Here is a 17,893-nt window from a genome sequence, read left to right as displayed (position 1 = left end):
CAAGGATGCCGATAGCTGAATGTTGGTGGTGGTGGGCGGGGGGGGGGGAACAAAAACAAGAGGAATCTCTTCGGTTTTTTTCTCTCCAACTTTTGAAAACAGCCAAGGAGAGAGGCGTTCGGCGAAGACGTTTGCGAGATGACGGCGTGACGTCGCTCGTGTACTGTGGCCAGGCGCGTGCACGCTTCCTCTGGGCCAGCTCGGCCGTGGCGCCCTCCCTGCGCCGTCTCCGCTCTTCCAAGCCGTACGTGTCGTGTGTGTGTGTGCGTGCGTATCCCCGCCCCCCTGCCACCCCTAGCGCCACGCGCGTCTCGTTTTGCTGCTCAAAATTGCCGCGATCGTACGCCCGCAATTCCGATCCGTAGGGCCGGAGCGAACCGCGCTCGTATGTACCGCAGCAAATGTCGCCGGGTGAAAATTACAGCGAATAACCACGTCCCGTGTTATTTGGACGCAAATTGCAAGCTACCTGGATGAGTGTAATTTAGATACCATTTACAAATGACACGTGTGATGAACTTATACAGTTCAAGTGACACGTAATTTGAATCGCCGCCCTTGTCCACTTGAAAATCCTGAGCAGGTGGTAGTGTGGGAGAGCATGGCGGAGAGCGCTGCGAGGGAGCTCGAGCCGCAGGACGAGCAAGCGCTGGACGACTCGGCAATGTCGCCTGACGACATCGAGCAGGGAGCGACCGCCGTGGCGGTGGGGCCCACGGGGGCCAACGGCGGCGGGCCGGGCGACCGGGACGGGAGCCGCGGGACAGGCGACGGCTCCCCCGGGTGTTCGGCCGCGTGGCAGGAGCGCTGCCTGTCGCTGGAGGCCCAGCTGTCCCGTTTCCGCACGCAGGCCTCCAAGATTCGCCAGCTGCTCGCCGACAAGGTACGCTCGCCGCATCCATCCGCCCGCTGGAACCGGCGTCCTCTGGACCGCGGGGGCAACGAACGGTGCCGCGTCATCGGCCGTGATCTCATCCTTTCCAAATTCCATTAAGTTGTTTCCACTGAGCTCGGACTGACTCGGCACCCGCTGGGTAGAGACTTGTTATCCGCTGCTGGGAGCCACACAGACTCCGGGAGCGGGATCTGTAGTGAAAGTGGCTTCTTTTTGTTTTACACTATTTCTTTGCGCTGCTTTTCTCTGGGCGCTGATGCAAACGGTGCATGCGTGCGTGCACAGCTGTGCGTTGGGAATAGTTGATTTATATGCGTTAAATGACCTCTACGTGAAGCCCAACTTGGCAGTGTGGATTTAGTTTTTTCTACCAGCGCAGGTCTAGACCCACGTTAGGCACGGTGGTTGCTGCGTGCCTGTGCGCTCAAATGCTTTGCCACATGGCCTGCGTGCAGTACAGGTTTTACAAATATTCCGGCTCGCTCATTCTTTTAAACCGCAGCAACGTGGATGTTTTTTTTTTGTTACGGTAATGTGCCCATGAACAGCTTGAAACCATTGTGTCTTTGAAGAACGTAGTTAGTTCTCCTTGATGAACACTGCGTGTCTGAAGAATGTTCGCCTTATTCACTTGGTAGGAATTTGAGAATATGTTAACCCTGTGCACGGTGGCAATACCGACACGCGTATCCTGTGCCTGCTTACATGCACGCTAGAAAACATGCAGCAGTAACTTTCACCATGGCGACGCGCGCGCGTTTGATCTTGCCCCCCCCCCCCCCCCCCCCCGCGTGCCCGCCTCGACAACGCCGCCGCCGCCGCCGCCGGCGTTATGTTCCCGCGCGATTACACCAGCGAGTGGCCGCACGGGTGCGAGAGAGAGAGCGGAAGACCTCGTCGGTGTCAGTGTGCGTCACCGCGCCAGCTGCTCCATAACGGAGCGCGCCCGCGCCGTGCCTGGGCAAGAGGCACGGCCAGGGCTCGCACGTGGGAGCGGCGGTCGTCCTGGTAACGCGTTATGTGGGAGGAGGAGGAGGAGGAGGAGGTGGTGATGAGGCCAAAGCTCGACATGGGGATGGAGCAAGGAGCTAAGTGGGATTCTGAGTTTGCCCTTGGTTGGTGTGCTTTGCAACCATTTATTGTTCCCTGTCAAAGTTGTCCTCCGAATGGCAAACATTCGAGGCAGATTATTTCGAAGTTAGGTTTGAGTGTCTCTTTGGGACAAACAGACTTAATATAATTGACCAAACATCCGAATGCAGAACCCTCCTGAATAATTGTCTCGTTGAGGCTTTCCTGGATAAATAAATGTAATTCCCTATTCCTCTGACAAGGGCCAGTCCGTCCACAAAGCAATCATCTGTTATCCCGGCAGATGTAGTTTCACCAAGCAAGCTTTGATTTTGAGACGCGTCACTGTTTATAAAGCCCTGCGACAGCTGATCACACAAGTCCGCAAGGTCGCCGTCTGCTTTGGCCGGAATGCCGCGCATATGGGGGGGGGGTGTCATATTCTGAAGGGCGTCTCCCATCATCGCTCAGCACCTCTGCCTTGGCTGAAGCCCAACACTTATATTTGATCGATATGCAGCGGTTTCTTCTTTTGCAACGCTCGAGCGAGGAATGTTTAGTGGGTTTTTTTTTTGTGCGCTCTGTTCACGGTACGGACTTGGATGGTCAGGTTTTTTCCCGGACGGGTTTATTTTGTAATGTTACCCATGCAGGACTCCTCGCACGTCGCGCGATGAAAGCCAACTTCCCATGTAAGTGGAGAAACTGTCAAGAATGCACCGTCTGCGCTGACGTGTCGAGCAGTGTGCAGTGCGCCCCCCCCCCCCCCCCCCCCCCGAACAGGGCCGCTTTTGTAAAACTTTTTGCGGTTCAGTTTTTTTGTGCTTCTCTTTGAGTACCTTTTTAAACACCTGGTGTTTATTTGTGAACTTAATTTCCAAGCTTGTGAAATTAATATCCACACACGCTCGGCGCCGAGTGGTATTAGGTAAAAATACAACAACCGCTTTCGGGGACCGAGTGTTGTGCAGCGGTCGAGCTTTTAGCAGAAACCAGGGGGTCATGTCATCGATCCAGCAAATTAATAGTTGTTACTTGCAAGATGAATACATCGAATCATGCGTGCGAGAATCGATTATTTGCTGTTTCTGCAAATTATACGCTAATGTGCAACGTTGAGGCCCCATTCTTTAACAGTCTCACTTCGCGATTACAACACAAACGAGATGGTTGTAACAAGACGAAATAGAACTGATATCTATCCAAGGTAATCGGAGAACCCGAAGCAAACTCATGCAGAATAGGAGAACATATAAACTCCATGCAGTGTCACCACTGCACCGCCCATGTAAATGTGGAAAGTCCAGTACTGGCTCTTGACAGCCGACAGACGTGAGCACTGGCCCACACTTCATTCGAGCGATGAAGACACTCTGGCTGCTTCGGATTGGAAAAACAAAATCGACCGCATGTGCTGAAGCTGCCAGTTGAGTGAAGTGGCCTCGTGCTGGTCCGTGAGTGGGGGTTTTCGTGTCCCGCTAATCTAGCATCGTGTTTGGGAGCCGTGTCCAACGCTGAAGTCACGGGCCGCGTGTGTCCGTCGTGTTTGTCTTTCTCTCCCCCGAGGTCACCCGACACTTGGTAAAAGGCAGATGCGAGTATTCTCAACACAGCAACTGGCACGGTGCATCCTGCGCGTTTTACATTTGGTCACAAAAAAATGTTCAAAGCGAACGCACAGATTTTAAACGAACTCTCTCTTCCGGTGATGCAGGGTGGGAAAATCATCTCGCTTGGGATTGTTTACATTTTTTCTCCCCATCTCAATTATACGATTTTGCTTTTCTCCGCTTCATCATTTACTTTCAGGATGATGGCTACCTCTGTGAACGATCCATCACTGGCAATTGCCGCACGTGCGATCCGGTTGTGACGATACGCCCTGGGAAGCCGTCCATGGTAGCGGCCACGGCGCGCGTTTAATTTTTCGTCAACGAGCTTTATAATGCCGCCCAATGCGGTGCCCGAATTTGGTTCGGCATTTAACGCTCGTTTTCAAATTCGGAAACGTGTTTTGTTTTGGTGGGGGAGCTAATTGGGTTCCAGCCTTTCTCTCTGGGGAGAGAAGGGGGGTGTGCAGTGACCTACAGGAAGGCGGCGCCCTCTTTTGTGTCTCAAAAACAACAACAGCAGCAGCAGCAGCGTTTACGGACTCCGATCCATGCAGTGGTAAAAACCAGTAATCATCAGCCACGATCTAGCCACTGTCGGATGAAGCCCCCCCCCCCACTCCAAAACCCCCCTCCCCCCCCCCAAGGTTGTCTCCATCGGTCACATTCTTGCGATGGCGGATTTCATCGCTCCATCTCCGCGGTGGATGTTCTCTCTCCGGTTTCAAGTTCTTCAGCTTTGGCTGCCACTGTGGCGAGCGTCGACCGCTGGCCGACGTCCCTTCTCGCGACATCTCCTGCCCAAACCCCCCCACTGTGCTTTTCTTAACAACGGTCGAGGTGACGCGTGGAACTTTCAACATGACGTCATCGGATCCATGTGTTCCTCGCGCTGTCTCTCTGTGGAATTGTAAGCGTGTTCATTCACCCTTACTTTCATGCGCACTTCTCAGCTTTTGTTCTATTTGCTTTGTCCATGTCCTTTTTTTCCCTCATCCACGTGTTTAGAAACGGTTGAAGGGCAGAAGTAACGGGCGAACCTGAGTGTGGAATCCTTAACGCGACCGAAGTCAAATATCTCCTGCATAGCCGTGTACACCATAGTGGCAGATTCTGTTGGCACTTTCGAAGGGGTGGTGTGGTGGGAAGCATTCCCTCTGTCTGGTCGATACGGCACTGCTGGGCACACAGACCTCGTCAGATATTAATTTAAGGCTTAGTCAACATAAGCTGGGCAGGTTCCGTTACCGCTTACCGCTGATGTCATCCGTGGCCGGGAATCAAACCCCCCTTTCGCTTGGATCATAGTCCAAAGCACAAACCACTGACCTACACATTAACAAAACACCCTAACACGCTTGCGCACACACGCACACACACACACGCACCCGCACATTCTCTTCCTCTGTGTCACAGGCAGTCTGCGGTGCTGGCCCCCCCCGCAGGCAGCACGTGCTAATGCTGTAATAACTGGAAGACTGGCGACGCGTGGCGAACGGTAGCATCCTGCTGGACCCAAGAGCGCTGGGTGCCACGCGGCCGAGTCTCCGGGCACCGACTTGGCTCGCGAGTCCCCGTAACAGCAGACGTGGCTTCGGCCCAGGCTCGGCATGCCAACGGCACCAGGCGGTTAAGGGGAGGAGGGCGTAGCGTGGCGCTGCCGTTCCCCGGCACGGATTCCTTGCAGGGCAGTGTGGTCCTGTTGAGCTGGGGGGAGAGCGAGTGGGCGAGAGGTTTAGTGGTTGAGATGGCGAGTGGGTGAGAGGATGAGTGGGCGAGCGGGTTGGGAGGCGAGTGGAAGGGTCTGAGAGGGTGAGCAGGCGAGAGGACGAGTCGCTTAGCCAGGCGGGTTAGCGAGAGGGCGAGTTGGGAGAGCGGGGTGAGCGGGCGGGCGGGCGGGTGGGTGGGTGGGTGGGTGAGCCCGCCGGCAGCGCGGGGCGGAAGGTTCCGCTGGTGCGCTGTGGGATGCTCAGTCAGGCATGCTCGCTCGCAACCATGAAGATGAAAGCTCGCGGGGGAGCATGCCATGGCGCGGCGCTGGGGTCTGCATCCTCTTAATGATGGTGTGGTTTTGGTGGCGGGCGGGGAGAGAGGCAGGTCTCTTGCTGCAATTATTTTAATTTTGAGAGGTTTTTCCCAAATGACAGGGCGAGCGGCTAAACCTTGATATGGCGCTGTGAGTTTTGCCGCGTGCCGGTCGGTTGGGTGGTAGTTGGCCATGCTCCGGGGGGGTGGAGTGGGGGGGGTGGAGTGGGGGTGGTGGAGTGGGGGTGGAGTGGGGGGGGCTGGAGTGGGGGGGGCTGGAGTGGGGGGGGCTGGAGCGGGGGGGCTGGAGTGGGGGGGGCTGGAGTGGGGGGGGGCTGGAGTGGGGGGGGGGTGTAGTGCTGGAATCGCGAAATCGAGTCCACAAATGACCGGGGTAGCCATGCGAGTGATCCGCTCCCCCACCAAAGGGAGGCCTAATCCTCATCCACGACTCTCCACCACCTCCCCCCACACGGACTCCCACGTTTCCCACGCCGGCCGCATTAAAACGGCTTCCTGCTGTGCACAACCAAATGATTGTTTGTGCATCCCTATGAGCCCAGCCCGGGGCTGCGTGCGCTCGGCCGCCCGCCCGCCCACCGCTGAATCTAGCCCCACGACGACGCAGCTCCTTTCAAGATCCGCCCGCGAACCCCTCCTGCATTGTGCGTGTCTGTTGCTGGTGACCGAGGAGAAGGGGGCACACTCCCCCCCCCCACCACAACGTGCCCCCCCCCGCCACCGCATCGTGCCTGGGTTCATGTTGCCGGCGCCAGCGAGTTGGGTGTCGTCTCCGTGCCCATTTGCGGCTGCTCCCCCCGTGTCTACCTGCACCGGAGGAGACCGGAGGGGCCGTTCAGCTGCGTCGTGCTTTAAAAAATAATAATTAATTAACAACCCGCACATAGTCGTGTGAGTCGTGGCTCTGGAATTGTGGGTGTTGGAGCGGAGACGCAAACTTGAGTGTTGGCTGCGAATGCATAATTTACAGGGCACTCCCCCGCCACGTGCACCCTCCTCCATCCTTGCACACACACACAAAAAAGCCGTGCTTTCACAGCAGGTTTTCCGCTTAAGGCCAGCTTCCAATGATTAACACCGCCGCCCGCATGCCTGAACCCTACGGCGGGATGGTGGCGGGGGATTGAATAGGGCAGAGTTCAGCTCTTGGGGCCTCGTGAAGCACAAATCGGGGAGATCTTACAATTCCTCCGCATTTTCACGTTTCATCCCGGTGGTAATTTATTACGAATATAAATCAGCAACTCAATACGTCTCGCACGTGTTGAGTTTTTTCGAATTGAAATTCTAACTCCGTCCGAGGGTGTCAATATGAATTTCCCATGGTGCTCTGGCATGGCCCGGCAACCGGGCAGGGCCCTGCCCTCCCATTGGACCCACCAGCGGAGAGAGCGCCGCCAAAACCGACGAAAAATGTCATCGCCCGTCCCCAGACATCGTCTGTCGCCACCGTGTCCCCGCCGCGCCGTAAGTCGCCCCTCCTCTACTTCGCCCATGTCTACCTAAACCCGTGCCGGCTCTCCAGCGACGTTACCATGGATTCCTCTGCAGACTTGGACTCTGCTCGCGGGATGAGCTCAATGCTCTGAAAAAAAAAACAGTCTCCTGGAACGCGATGGCGTGGAGCCGGGGAGCGGAGGATTTGGGTGGAGATGCCTCCCCGTGCGAGAGCTTTGCCTCGGGCGCAGCAGAGCGCAACGTTTATGTTTCGGGTGTCGGTTCCCACCCTCCCGTCCTCGTCACCTCGTTGCTTGCTTTGCGCCTCGTCTTCGCGTTCGGCCGCTGTGTTGCTTTGACGAGGCTCCGGTTTAAGGGAAACGCGAGAGAGTGGGCGTACGTGCGTTGCGCCCGGCGTGTGTGCATTACACAGAGGTCATCGTCGGCTCCTCTGCGCGTTCGCACACGTGTGTGCCTGGGCCTCTACGAGCGCGACACAAACACGTTTGTGTGAGCGCACGCCTTCCCAACGGGGAGGGGGGACACCTGGCCAGCGTGTGTGGTCCCTCGTCTGAGCGAAGGGTTAGAGGGGCTGGGCCCTTTATGGCCGCCGTGGCCCCGTGTGATGTTTTTCCAGCGTGCACGCAAGCACGCGCGGGCGCGTGCTTGCGTGCACGCGTCTGTGCGCCACTGCGTGAAGCCGGGGAGTGGCTCAGACGGGAAGAAGGAAGGGTCTGCGCTCGCCTTCCCGGGGAGCTCACCTGCAATACCGAGCATTCTTGTGCGTGCTCTTGACAGAGCTTCATGAACCAAAAACATTCCAAAACAGTCTCACGGAGAGAGGAGGGAGGCTGGGATGAAGCGTCGTGGTGGGAGAGGTGAAATGGTTTGGGTGGGGGGTGGGGAATGTTTCTTATTTTGGTTTCTCTTTTTGCGGGGAGTTGGTTAAGTGGTAGTGGTGGCGGATTTCTCGAACACTCAACTGAAGCCCTCTCTGTCTGCAAGTGTAACCGTTCCTCGGAGCGAGAGCCCATCGGGCCTTGGCACGCGATGGCAGAAAGAAGAGGGGGAGGAATCAGGCCGTCGCGGGGCACGGGGAGCGTCGCTCGCTGCAGACCGCACTTCTCACGGGAGGCTGCCAACGGGCGATGATAAGCGAGAATTATCCATCGGTGTCGTTAGAACACGGCAGGATTATAACTCGCTCCTCACAGTTCCCTCACGCCTGTGGCGTTACTGGCATTTGAAAGCATCTGCTGTGGTCCCAACTCGGCATTAAGATGCACGGCGCCTTGGGGGTCGGAACGGATTTGCCTGGTGAATGGAAGCGCGACCAAAGCGTGTTACGACGGTGATCGTGGATTCTGGGTTTTTCCCACGGATTTCAAATTATGCCCGAAACTGTGTCCGTCCATATACACGCGTTCTCTCTCCCCTCCCGTACCTCTCCATCCTTAACTTCCTCTTTCTTCTTAGAACTAAAAATCTTTCCCCTTCGTCACGAGCTCAGAATGCGCGCGCGTTCAGATCTATTAGACGCCGCAGGCCCAGTGGCTTGCATACTTGCTGTCCTCCAAAACTAGCGATGTAAAGTTGAATTCTCAGCCTCGACTGAAATGAACGGCGAGTGATATGTGAAGCGTTCTTGCTCCCCCCCCCCCCCCCCCAAACTTACACCCACACTGAGCAACGTGGCTCAGTGTGTTTAAACATCAACGCGGGGGATTCCTTCATCCGGCAGTGTGTTATTATTATTAATCACGATGATGACCGGTGCTCGAGACCTGCGACAGTGTCGATTCTTCCAGTCTAAGTCAAGATTCTGATTCTGATTCCGGCAGTTATAGAAGGGATAACACGCTTGGACGGGCGTCCATTGGGGGAGATGGAGCGATGAGACCGGCGGCTCGTGTGCGCGAACTAGATGGCCTGTCACCATGGCGTGACAAAGAAGGAAGGCGATGCCTTGGAGATACCTTAATGCAACAGTGGAGAGATCGCGAGTGATGATGATGATATTGGTGAGGATTATAATTGTCGTTGTGTTTTGTGCGTGCGTGCGTGCAGATGGGGGAGCTGGATCGACGCGTCCTGGAGGCCGACCGCCGCGCCGACGAAGCAGAGCAGCAGGTGAGGCGACATCCCCTTCGTCGCGTGAACACTGCACGTGAACACTGCGTGAACACTGCACGTGAACACTGCACGTGGACACAGGGCATCCCTTCCTTCACGTGAACACTGCACGTGGACACAGGGCATCCCTTCCTTCACGTGAACACTGCACGTGGACACGGGGCATCCCTTCACGTGAACACTGCACGTGGACACAGGGCATCCCTTCCTTCACGTGAACACTGCACGTGGACACGGGGCATCCATTCCTTCACGTGAACACTGCACGTAGACACAGGGCATCCCTTCCTTCACGTGAACACTGCACGTAGACACAGGGCATCCCTTCCGTCGCGTGAACACTTCACGTGGACACAGGGCATCCCCACCGTCGCGTGAACACTGCACGTGGACACGGCAGGCTGCTCGTGTACGGCGGGGAGTCGATCGGCGACGTTTTAACACAGGTGCTTCTCATCCTTTCTGCATTTCTTATCCTACGCTACCGCTCCCCACAACCACGCTCACGGTTGTGAATGTTTAACTGGAGACTTTGGGAGTGGAAAGGGGGGGTTAGAGGGGGTGGGGGGGTGTTGAACTCACAATGGTGCCAGCAACTCGCTGCCCCTCCCCCACATCACCGCTCGGTCGCTCGCTCGCTCCCACCTTCCCCCACCACCCCACGTCTCTCCCGTGCATCGCGGCCGAGCTTTGTCGCGCGGAGTGCAGCCCGTTGTCAATCGTCCGTAGGGGTTTCGTTTTCAACGCAATTCACCACGCTGGCGAGTGCAGGTTGGCGAGGGAGTGTGGGGTGCGAGCGGTACACCGAGGGACTGCTTTAGATATCAGCGTCTGTTGACATTGGCCGTGGCCGGGAACCTCATGCAGGGGACCTCCCTTGCCGGTATCGAAAATAAGAAAAGGTTTCACCATTTCTGGCAACAAAACAGTTGTGTTAAGATGTTAAAGCACCAAACTGAAACCTTTCGCAAGGAATCATGTCTGCATTAACCACACGTACTTGTGGTGAACATGCAAAAAAAAACATGCTGGGATAGTATAGTTTCAAAGACAATGCATCACATACTATAAGAGCATGTTTTTTTTTGGTTTGCATGTTCACCACAAGTACGTGTGGTTAATGCAGACACACGATTCCTTGCGAAAGGTTTCAGTTTGGTGCTTTAACATCTTAACACAACTGTTTTATTGCCAGAAAGGGTGAAACCTATTCTTATATTAAACCTAACTCAGGTTGGCCAGGTTCGTAGAGCAGCACGCGAACCACCGCGCCACCGCTCTGCCCCTCTCGTCGCGGAGCCTGTCAATATTCCAGGCACTCATACATTGGCCGCGCTTAACAAATGAAGCAGGCCAGCAGGTGTCTCTCTGAGAGAGTGGGTTGCTTTTGTGCCGAGATTAGCCACTCTTCCAATCCCCTGCCCCGTCCAAAACTCACTGAATCGTCACTGTCCGGGGCTCATGATTTTTGACAATTGCAGTCGGGATATGAAATATATTTTCCAATAACCGTTCGTGTGGTTTTCGTGACCCAATCGCGTACAATGAATGTTCCGGAAAAATAATCTGCTTAACGCAATTCCATGAGAGTAGGAATTGCGTTTAATAAGTGGGTTATTGTTTTTGCTTTACTTTAGCTGGGACTCGAACCCACGCTGCGAAAGTCACGGTCTCGATTCTCCGACACGGGCATTAAACCGTTCCGCCGAAGTAGCGCTGCTAACCCTTAAGATCGCTCACAACAATGCAGAAAAACTGGAAGAGGAAGGGAAAAATATTGAAAACTTCCCACAAGCAAACCCTCAATTTAGCCATCAAACTCCACCTGGAAATACCGGTAAATCTTTGCGTGTGTCCATGAGCCTCTCTGTGTGGGAGAGTGTGTCAGTGGGGGAGGGGTAGTGGTTCACGCACTACGCTACTAACCCAGGACCCAGGAACCCGAATTCTGATTCCCAGCCATGGCCAACTTCATTGGCGAGTGATTTCTGAATCTGTCCTGGGATCTCCCTTGGGTCATCTCGGCCATAAAGGATTACCTGATGCTTCGTGTGAACACCGGCATTGTGGGGACGAAGGCGGATCAGAAGTTCAGAAGTGGCGCTGGCCACACCATCCGCTCGTACTCCTCGCCGGCCTTCACAGACGCTCCTCGCTAACAGCACTTGCCCCAGCAGTCTGGGGGGATCTTCATCTTTGCTGGCTCAAAATCAGGTCCCCCCCCCCTGCCCTTCCCCTCCCCCAGCCTCATTGCAACCCCCCAACCAAACCTCACATCGTCCCCCGTAATCGTTTGTCCTTCAAGGAGAGTGCAGTCCTCGTTTTGTGCCGACTGCCGCCTTCACGGGGCTGCTGCTCACGCAGGCTGCACTGGGGCGATGATGTTGTTCTATTCTGTTACCAGCAGGTTTTACCTATTTTTCTTTTTTTTCTGGGGGTGGGGGGGGGGTGGGAGAGGGAGGGTGATGGTGGGGGGGGGGCATTCCTTTCATACTTAAATGGATTTATATTTTTTCCCTCCATTTTTGGCGCCTTCTTGCCGAAAAAAATGGTGGGTGCGAACTAACGTACGTGCGTCCGCGTGTTTGTGTCTGTGTATGTGGTGTTTGCGCACGGACAGGTAGCGTAGCGGTTAGCTCACCGGGCTATGAACCCGGAAACCTGAGTGGGATTAATCCTGGCCGTGGCGAACAACAGCGGCGATCACTGAAACCGGGGGTTCTGAGCCTCAATTCGGCCGCCTCGGCCCTCCAGCGAGTCGCTGTTGCGGCGCGTCAACAACTTCAGCAGCGGGGAGGAGACGAACGCGGCCGAGAGTAATTCTGACCACACCACTCCCTCATCCGCCCTGCGGGCCTCTATGGATGCTCGCTAACAGAACTTCCCCCCCCCCCCACTGACAGCCTGTGTGGGCCACACGGTGGGGGGGGGGGGGGTTCTTCGGCTTTGATGATGCGCAACGTGCGTTGTGCACATAACTCCCGCGCGCGTTGTTGTTGTGGTGGCGCCGTTAAAGCCTGCGACGCTGTTCGGCTCTCGATTGGCCTACGCCCCCCCCCCAACTGCTCTTTGCACATCGGGGACACCAAACACAGCCTCGCTCGGTCCACCCGACGGAACAGTAACGCCGCAACAGTTGCCACAAAGATCAGGACATCGATGGCACAAACACGAACCCCGGGTGACCCTGCAGCGGCGTTCATGATTAAAAGTCGTTTGAGCCATTTGGCTTTCGCACACATCGAGCAGCTCCATTTTGTGGCGCACGTATTTAAACAGGAACGATGATATAATGAGTCTTCCCCGCGCCTCCGAAATCGGCTGTGCATCGAGGAGGTGTGGGAGTTTACCCTCGCGAGGACACGGGGGCCGCCGTGGAGGGGAGATATCCCCCCCCCTCCACGGCATGTTAATCCCGCGCCGCGTGTTTATAAACTCCGCGGACGGTGCCTCCTGCCGGGGTCTGGGCGCGTGCGATTCATAGCGCGTTTCCGTTTGTTTCGCAATTTTTTTTGCCCGTTTTCCTCTCCCCACATCGCTTGTGAGATGTGCTACGTCGCATCATCTCCCTTTATTTGCCATCTACATTTCACGTGTTTTTTTTTATCCATCCAACCCACGTTCAGTCTCACGGTATGCCAAGATGGGGTGAGCTCCATGAGGACACGTAACAATGATGATGATGAGAATCATTGATATTGATGATGATGCTGCACTACATTAAACTGGCAGTTCTCACTGTACGCACCTATCCAGGAGAGTTGCTCAACGTCTCCAGACTCGGTACGTTGGGATGTTTGCCCAACTCCATTTAAAGCAATTTTAAATATGGAACGCAGTGTTAGAACAAAACTCGCTCGTCATAGGAGGATGACGCTCAAAACGTTCACCCAGGCAGGATCAACGGACCCACCTGCTCCACCGCCACCTTCTGGGGCCGCCTTATAGACGGACGAGTTTGTGAGTTTCCCCGGATCCCGCACGATCCACCAACCCCCTCGCTCCGTCACCGCTCGATGACGGGGTACGCATGCCACGATGTATGGCTGTGCAGCCGCAGGCTACCCGTCGGGCTCAGTTGCGGCCGCTCGGACTCCTGCTGGCAAAACCAAAAGCGTGAAATGTCGCACGCGTCAGCAAGGTGACTCCATCACAGCTGTGCTCGGGATGGGAGCACGAGGACCCTATGCCCCCCACCCCCACCGCCCGCCTCACCGCCCCCCACCGCTTTGTTTGACGTAAAAAAAAACTTCTCTTGCAAAACTCAGGATGGTCCCAGAGGATTTTGGGGGTCGGGGAGAGGATGTGGGAGTTAAGGGGTGGGGGCTGGCTGCCACCAATGGTCAACAGTTCGTTGAAAGCAGCTTCAATAAGAAACTTGTTTACAGTACATTTCAAACAAAAAAAAAAATCTTTCAAAACTCAAATTCTCACAAAACATGTTTCTTTTCAGTTGTTGGGGGTTTAACAAAAAAAAAGAGAGATATATATTGATCAGCTGTTGTTTTTTGGCACAGGAATAGCTCCGTGCGTTTCTGGGCGAGACGGCCGCGCGACTTCGTCGGCGATTTTTTTTTCTGGGAGAAAAAACAAGAATGTGACGGCTCTCGGCCCCACGGCCCGCTCGACCGAATGAAAAGAGCGCCCCGCCGCACTCTGAGAGGAGGAGGAGGAGGAGGAGACAATTAGCGGCCGTTTGTCTGCTTCTCCTGGCCCAGAAAATGGCCCGGGCTTACAGATGCGTGCTCCGTGTTTGTAATCCCAGCACTTAGCCGCGCTTCAGCACGGAGCAAGCTTTTTGTTTGCTTAAACCGTGGACGGGGAGGGGGGAGCCGGAAAGGCTGCCGAGGGGGTGGGGGAAGTTTGTCTCTCCTTTTCTCCGTGTGTGTACACACTCGAGCGTGCAAACATGCGCGAGCATGTCCCCCCCACTGCGAGCCTGCCCCCCCCCCCTGCGCTCACCCCTTCCCACAGCCTCTATTGTCTCCCCCTGTGTGTCTTTGGTCCGCCCCTTCCCCTCTCCTCAGTGTCTACTCCTGTGCCTGTGTGGTTGCTCTCTTTGCTTCATCTTTTCCCACAATTGTAACACCTGACTCTGCTGTTGGGAGTGACGCCGTCGGGATGATGCGTTCGGCCGGGGCCTTTCTTTTGTCGACACAGTCGGGGGAGGGGCGCTGGTCATTTCCACGCGGCGTTCTACGGAAAAAAAAAAGTTCATAACCTGGCAGCCACACTGCTGTTTTCACATTCTCAGCTGGAATTTTACCGAAATAATTAATAACCAAATGCTAACATGACATCGGTGACCTGGCCGAGACCATCGATGTGCGACGCTTACAATTCCGACGTAATCACCGGCGTCTGAAACACCGCTTCGAACCACGAATGCCCTGACCTTCGGAGCCACCCGGCCAGCTCCCGTGTACGCCGTCCCGAGCGAGCGTGCGTGCCCGTGGCCGTCAGGTGCGGGTGCTCGAGGAGAAACTGAGAGCCGCGTCGTCACCCTCGCACTCGGGAGGGAGGGGAGACGGGCCCTGCCCTCGCTGCCCCGAGCTGCTCGGCCTCCTGCACCAGAAGGAGATCGCCCTCGCCGGCCTGGAGAGCGACCTGCACCAGCAGGCACGATCCCTCGCGCTCTTTCACCTGAGCGTCCTCGTGGAGACGCTCGCAGTTACGCATGTGTGGGCCCCCCCCCCCCCATCCCGTGTCGAGCGCGTGCGCACGCACGCCTTCGTCCCCATCTGATGCTTGGTGTAACACCACGGGGGTGCCAAGCGCCACCTCCAGGTGTTAACGTGTTACCCTCCGCGTGAACTTCCCCCTTTCACCCTGCTCCATCTGCCGGGGCTCACAATGCCTGGTGACATTTATTGTGGCCTATTCTTATCCAGGCTCCACAAGAGTGTTGGTCGGACGTGACCACATGGGCGGTCGGCCCTTTGAAGTCGCCCTTTTTGTGTATCGGCTAAAGTTTATGGCCTCATTACACTACTGCGTGTGACCTCATCTTACAGATGTACAGCTCACTTTTTTGTTAAAAATTTAGTGTGCCAGGTATTCAAATCCAAATTGCATTGCATGAATAAAACGTATTTGAACAAAATGTATATGAGCGATACAAGTTAATGCAACCTCTACATTTTGTTCAAACTATTGAATTTAGGCTGCAGTGAATCCATTTCAAATGAAAAAAAAACACCTGCACGTGATGGATTTCATCCGATTGCGGATGGTTCTAATCAGGATGCTACTCTTAACTACAACACCCAACATGTGACTAACATCACGAGATTCTGGTAGTGGCTGTTTAAAGAGGAACAGTTCCGTGTTGGAAAATTATAAACTACTCATCTGATGAGAACGAATATGAAATCGAAATGAGCCGAGTTACTTCTCCTGCGACTGAATGTAAACCACGTGAGCGTTGCTTGAAACCTGATGGCGTGAGGTTCTGATTCCTCGTCGGTTTTCGTTCTGCACCCCCTCCCCCGCCTCAACAGAAGCAAATCCGAGCTCAGGAGACCAAAATGATCGAAGAGAAAGCCGCGAAAATTAAAGAGTGGGTGACGCTGAAGCTGCGCGAGGTGAGAGAGGCACGGAGGCCACGGCGCTGCTGAGGGGTCGGCGTCTTTGCCCACTCCCGTTGTGCTCACATATTTTCTCTTTTTTGTTTCCTCCTCTCTCTCTCTCTCTCAGCTGGAGTTTGAGAATCAAGCCCTGAGGGCAGCCAATCAGAAGCAGCAGGAGCAGATTCAGAGCCTGCAGGGTAAGCGTTGCAGAGGGGCCCCCTCGTGTTGTGAGCGGCACGCGCGCTGCATCACGCGCACGTTCACAGTGACCGTTTGTCTCTCGTGCTGAAAGCGTCATTGCTGTAGACTGCCATTCGAGTTTATGGTCCGCGTGATTGTGAACACGTCTCGATGCCCTGGACAAACGGGGGGGGGGATGTGAGCACATTGATGGATTTTCGACAGTATGGTTGTGTGGAGAGGAGGCAGCGAGAGGGTAGAAGGGCCTAGGGCAGAGAGAAAAGGGAGTTAAATTCGGTGTTGCCTGCTTGTTTGTGAAGACCACTTTTAGAGAAGGCATCACGATCGAAGCTCGTAAGCCTGGACTAATACAAGTAGGGGGTTCTTACAGCGCGGCTACAGTGCAAGGATAGTGGGAGGTAATTATAGATGGAAGGAATGACCTCACATTGAGCAAAGGACATCTTGGTGTTATAACAGAAGGTCTTAGTTGCTGGAGCAGAGAACATTTGGAAGGCAGTAGAGTGAGATGCGACGGGGGGGTTGGGTCGGAAGCAACAAGTCCATGGATGAGCCTAAAATAAACCTTTTATTAATGCATAAATCTATCACTTAAAAAACAATAACAAATCAGACCACAAATTAAATGTTGATCAACTTGATGTGCAACAAAAATTTCCAGCATTTTCAAGTAAGGGGGAGGGTTTCATTTATCAGTTGTGTTTGTCACCATGAGGAGCCGCTCAAATGGGGTGCCACCTGTGTGGTGGTGAACTCCTCGTGATGCTCGCAAAGCGTTCGTGTCAACCACCCGGCTCTTCTCTCTCACAGCCACAAAGACGCTGATGGCGATGATGGAGGAAGATGGGGACGACGACGACATAGACGGCGACGATGACGCGGACGCCGAATCGGGCGACCCGCGCAGAAACTCCGACTCGGTGGAATTGGCGGGGTCAGAGTCGAGGTCGTTCTTGCCGAGCGCCAGCGGCCAGAGTCCGGGCCGGGCGTCGGTGACGAGCGCCTGGGAGTCTCGCTTCCGCCACCCCGCCCAAGACGACGGCGTCGTCGTGCGGCAAGCGGAGCAGACGCTCGTGCTCGTGGCGCCGGAGCAGTTGCGGCCCTACGCACGAGCGGCGGGCGTAGCGGCGTCCAGCCCGACCCGGAGGCCGTGCACTGCTCCTCCTGTGCCGCCCCTTAGCCCGGCCTTTCCTCCGCAACCCATCGCCACCGGGGGGGACGCCACCCCGACCCCGGCAAGCGCAGCTGGTCCTGCGCTTGCGGGCTTCGGGGGTGCGGGCGACGGTGACGCCGCCGCGTTGGAGCTGTCTCCGAGCCGCGTGTCTGCGCTGAGCCTCACTCCACCCTCCTTCTCGTCGTCGTCTTTCTCTTCGTTCTCCTCCTCTTCGAACTCCGCCTGCGGCCCCGCATCGGGCCCGGCCGACTCAAACTCGGTGTGCAACGTGGGCTCGGAGAGCACAGCGGGAAACGCCGACGACGGCCGCAACGGTCAACGCCACGGAGACAAGGACGGCGGCAGCTCACGCCGTCCGCATCAGGACAGCCGCCCCGTGTGCACGACGCTCCCCAAGGTGCGCGCGGCCGCGGAGGGGATCGCGCAGCGACCGGGCGGGACAGACGAAGACTCGGCGGAGGGCAGGTCGGAGTTCGCGCTCAGACGTCACATCCGCAGCCAACCGCCCATCCGCGCTCGCTTCGAGACCGAGATTGACACGGATGAGGAGGACGACGAGGACGACGACACGGAGGGAGAGACGGTTGCCGATGAAAACGCCGACGGCCGCTGCACGGCGGAGACGCAGAGGGAGGAGGAGAGCGACGGCATGGAGACCGACGACGGGGAGGTCGTGGCGGCGGTGGGGCAGGTGGCGAGCACCCCGGCGCCACCAACGCCCCCGCTCCATCGCCTGCCATCTTGGGTACAGTTTCTT

General features: G+C 55.9%; 1 protein-coding gene across 3 annotated transcripts in view; it reads left to right on the top strand.

Moving 5' to 3' along the window:
- Positions 1-17,893, top strand: part of PLEKHH2 (pleckstrin homology, MyTH4 and FERM domain containing H2) — a 42,543-nt gene that overhangs the window by 5,362 nt on the left and 19,288 nt on the right. For 2 of the 3 annotated variants that reach the window (XM_032947817.2, XM_032947816.2), the window contains exons 2-8: positions 103-244; positions 584-883; positions 9,127-9,189; positions 14,656-14,811; positions 15,693-15,776; positions 15,889-15,958; positions 16,773-17,881. In XM_032947817.2, coding sequence (XP_032803708.2) covers positions 602-883; positions 9,127-9,189; positions 14,656-14,811; positions 15,693-15,776; positions 15,889-15,958; positions 16,773-17,881 — 1,764 coding nt within the window. In that variant the 5' untranslated portion in view covers positions 103-244; positions 584-601. Of the gene's footprint in view, positions 1-102; positions 245-583; positions 884-1,961; positions 3,591-9,126; positions 9,190-14,655; positions 14,812-15,692; positions 15,777-15,888; positions 15,959-16,772; positions 17,882-17,893 lie in introns of those variants that run through there. The other variant, XM_076065086.1, reaches the window with a different exon arrangement.

This window comes from Petromyzon marinus, chromosome 6, assembly GCF_048934315.1.
Source record: "Petromyzon marinus isolate PM22_M1 ecotype Great Lakes invasive population chromosome 6, UKy_Petmar_22M1.pri1.0, whole genome shotgun sequence".
Taxonomy (NCBI): domain Eukaryota; kingdom Metazoa; phylum Chordata; class Hyperoartia; order Petromyzontiformes; family Petromyzontidae; genus Petromyzon; species Petromyzon marinus.
The sequence above is the reverse complement of the archived record's forward strand: the minus strand, read 5'-3'. Positions and strand labels throughout refer to the sequence as shown.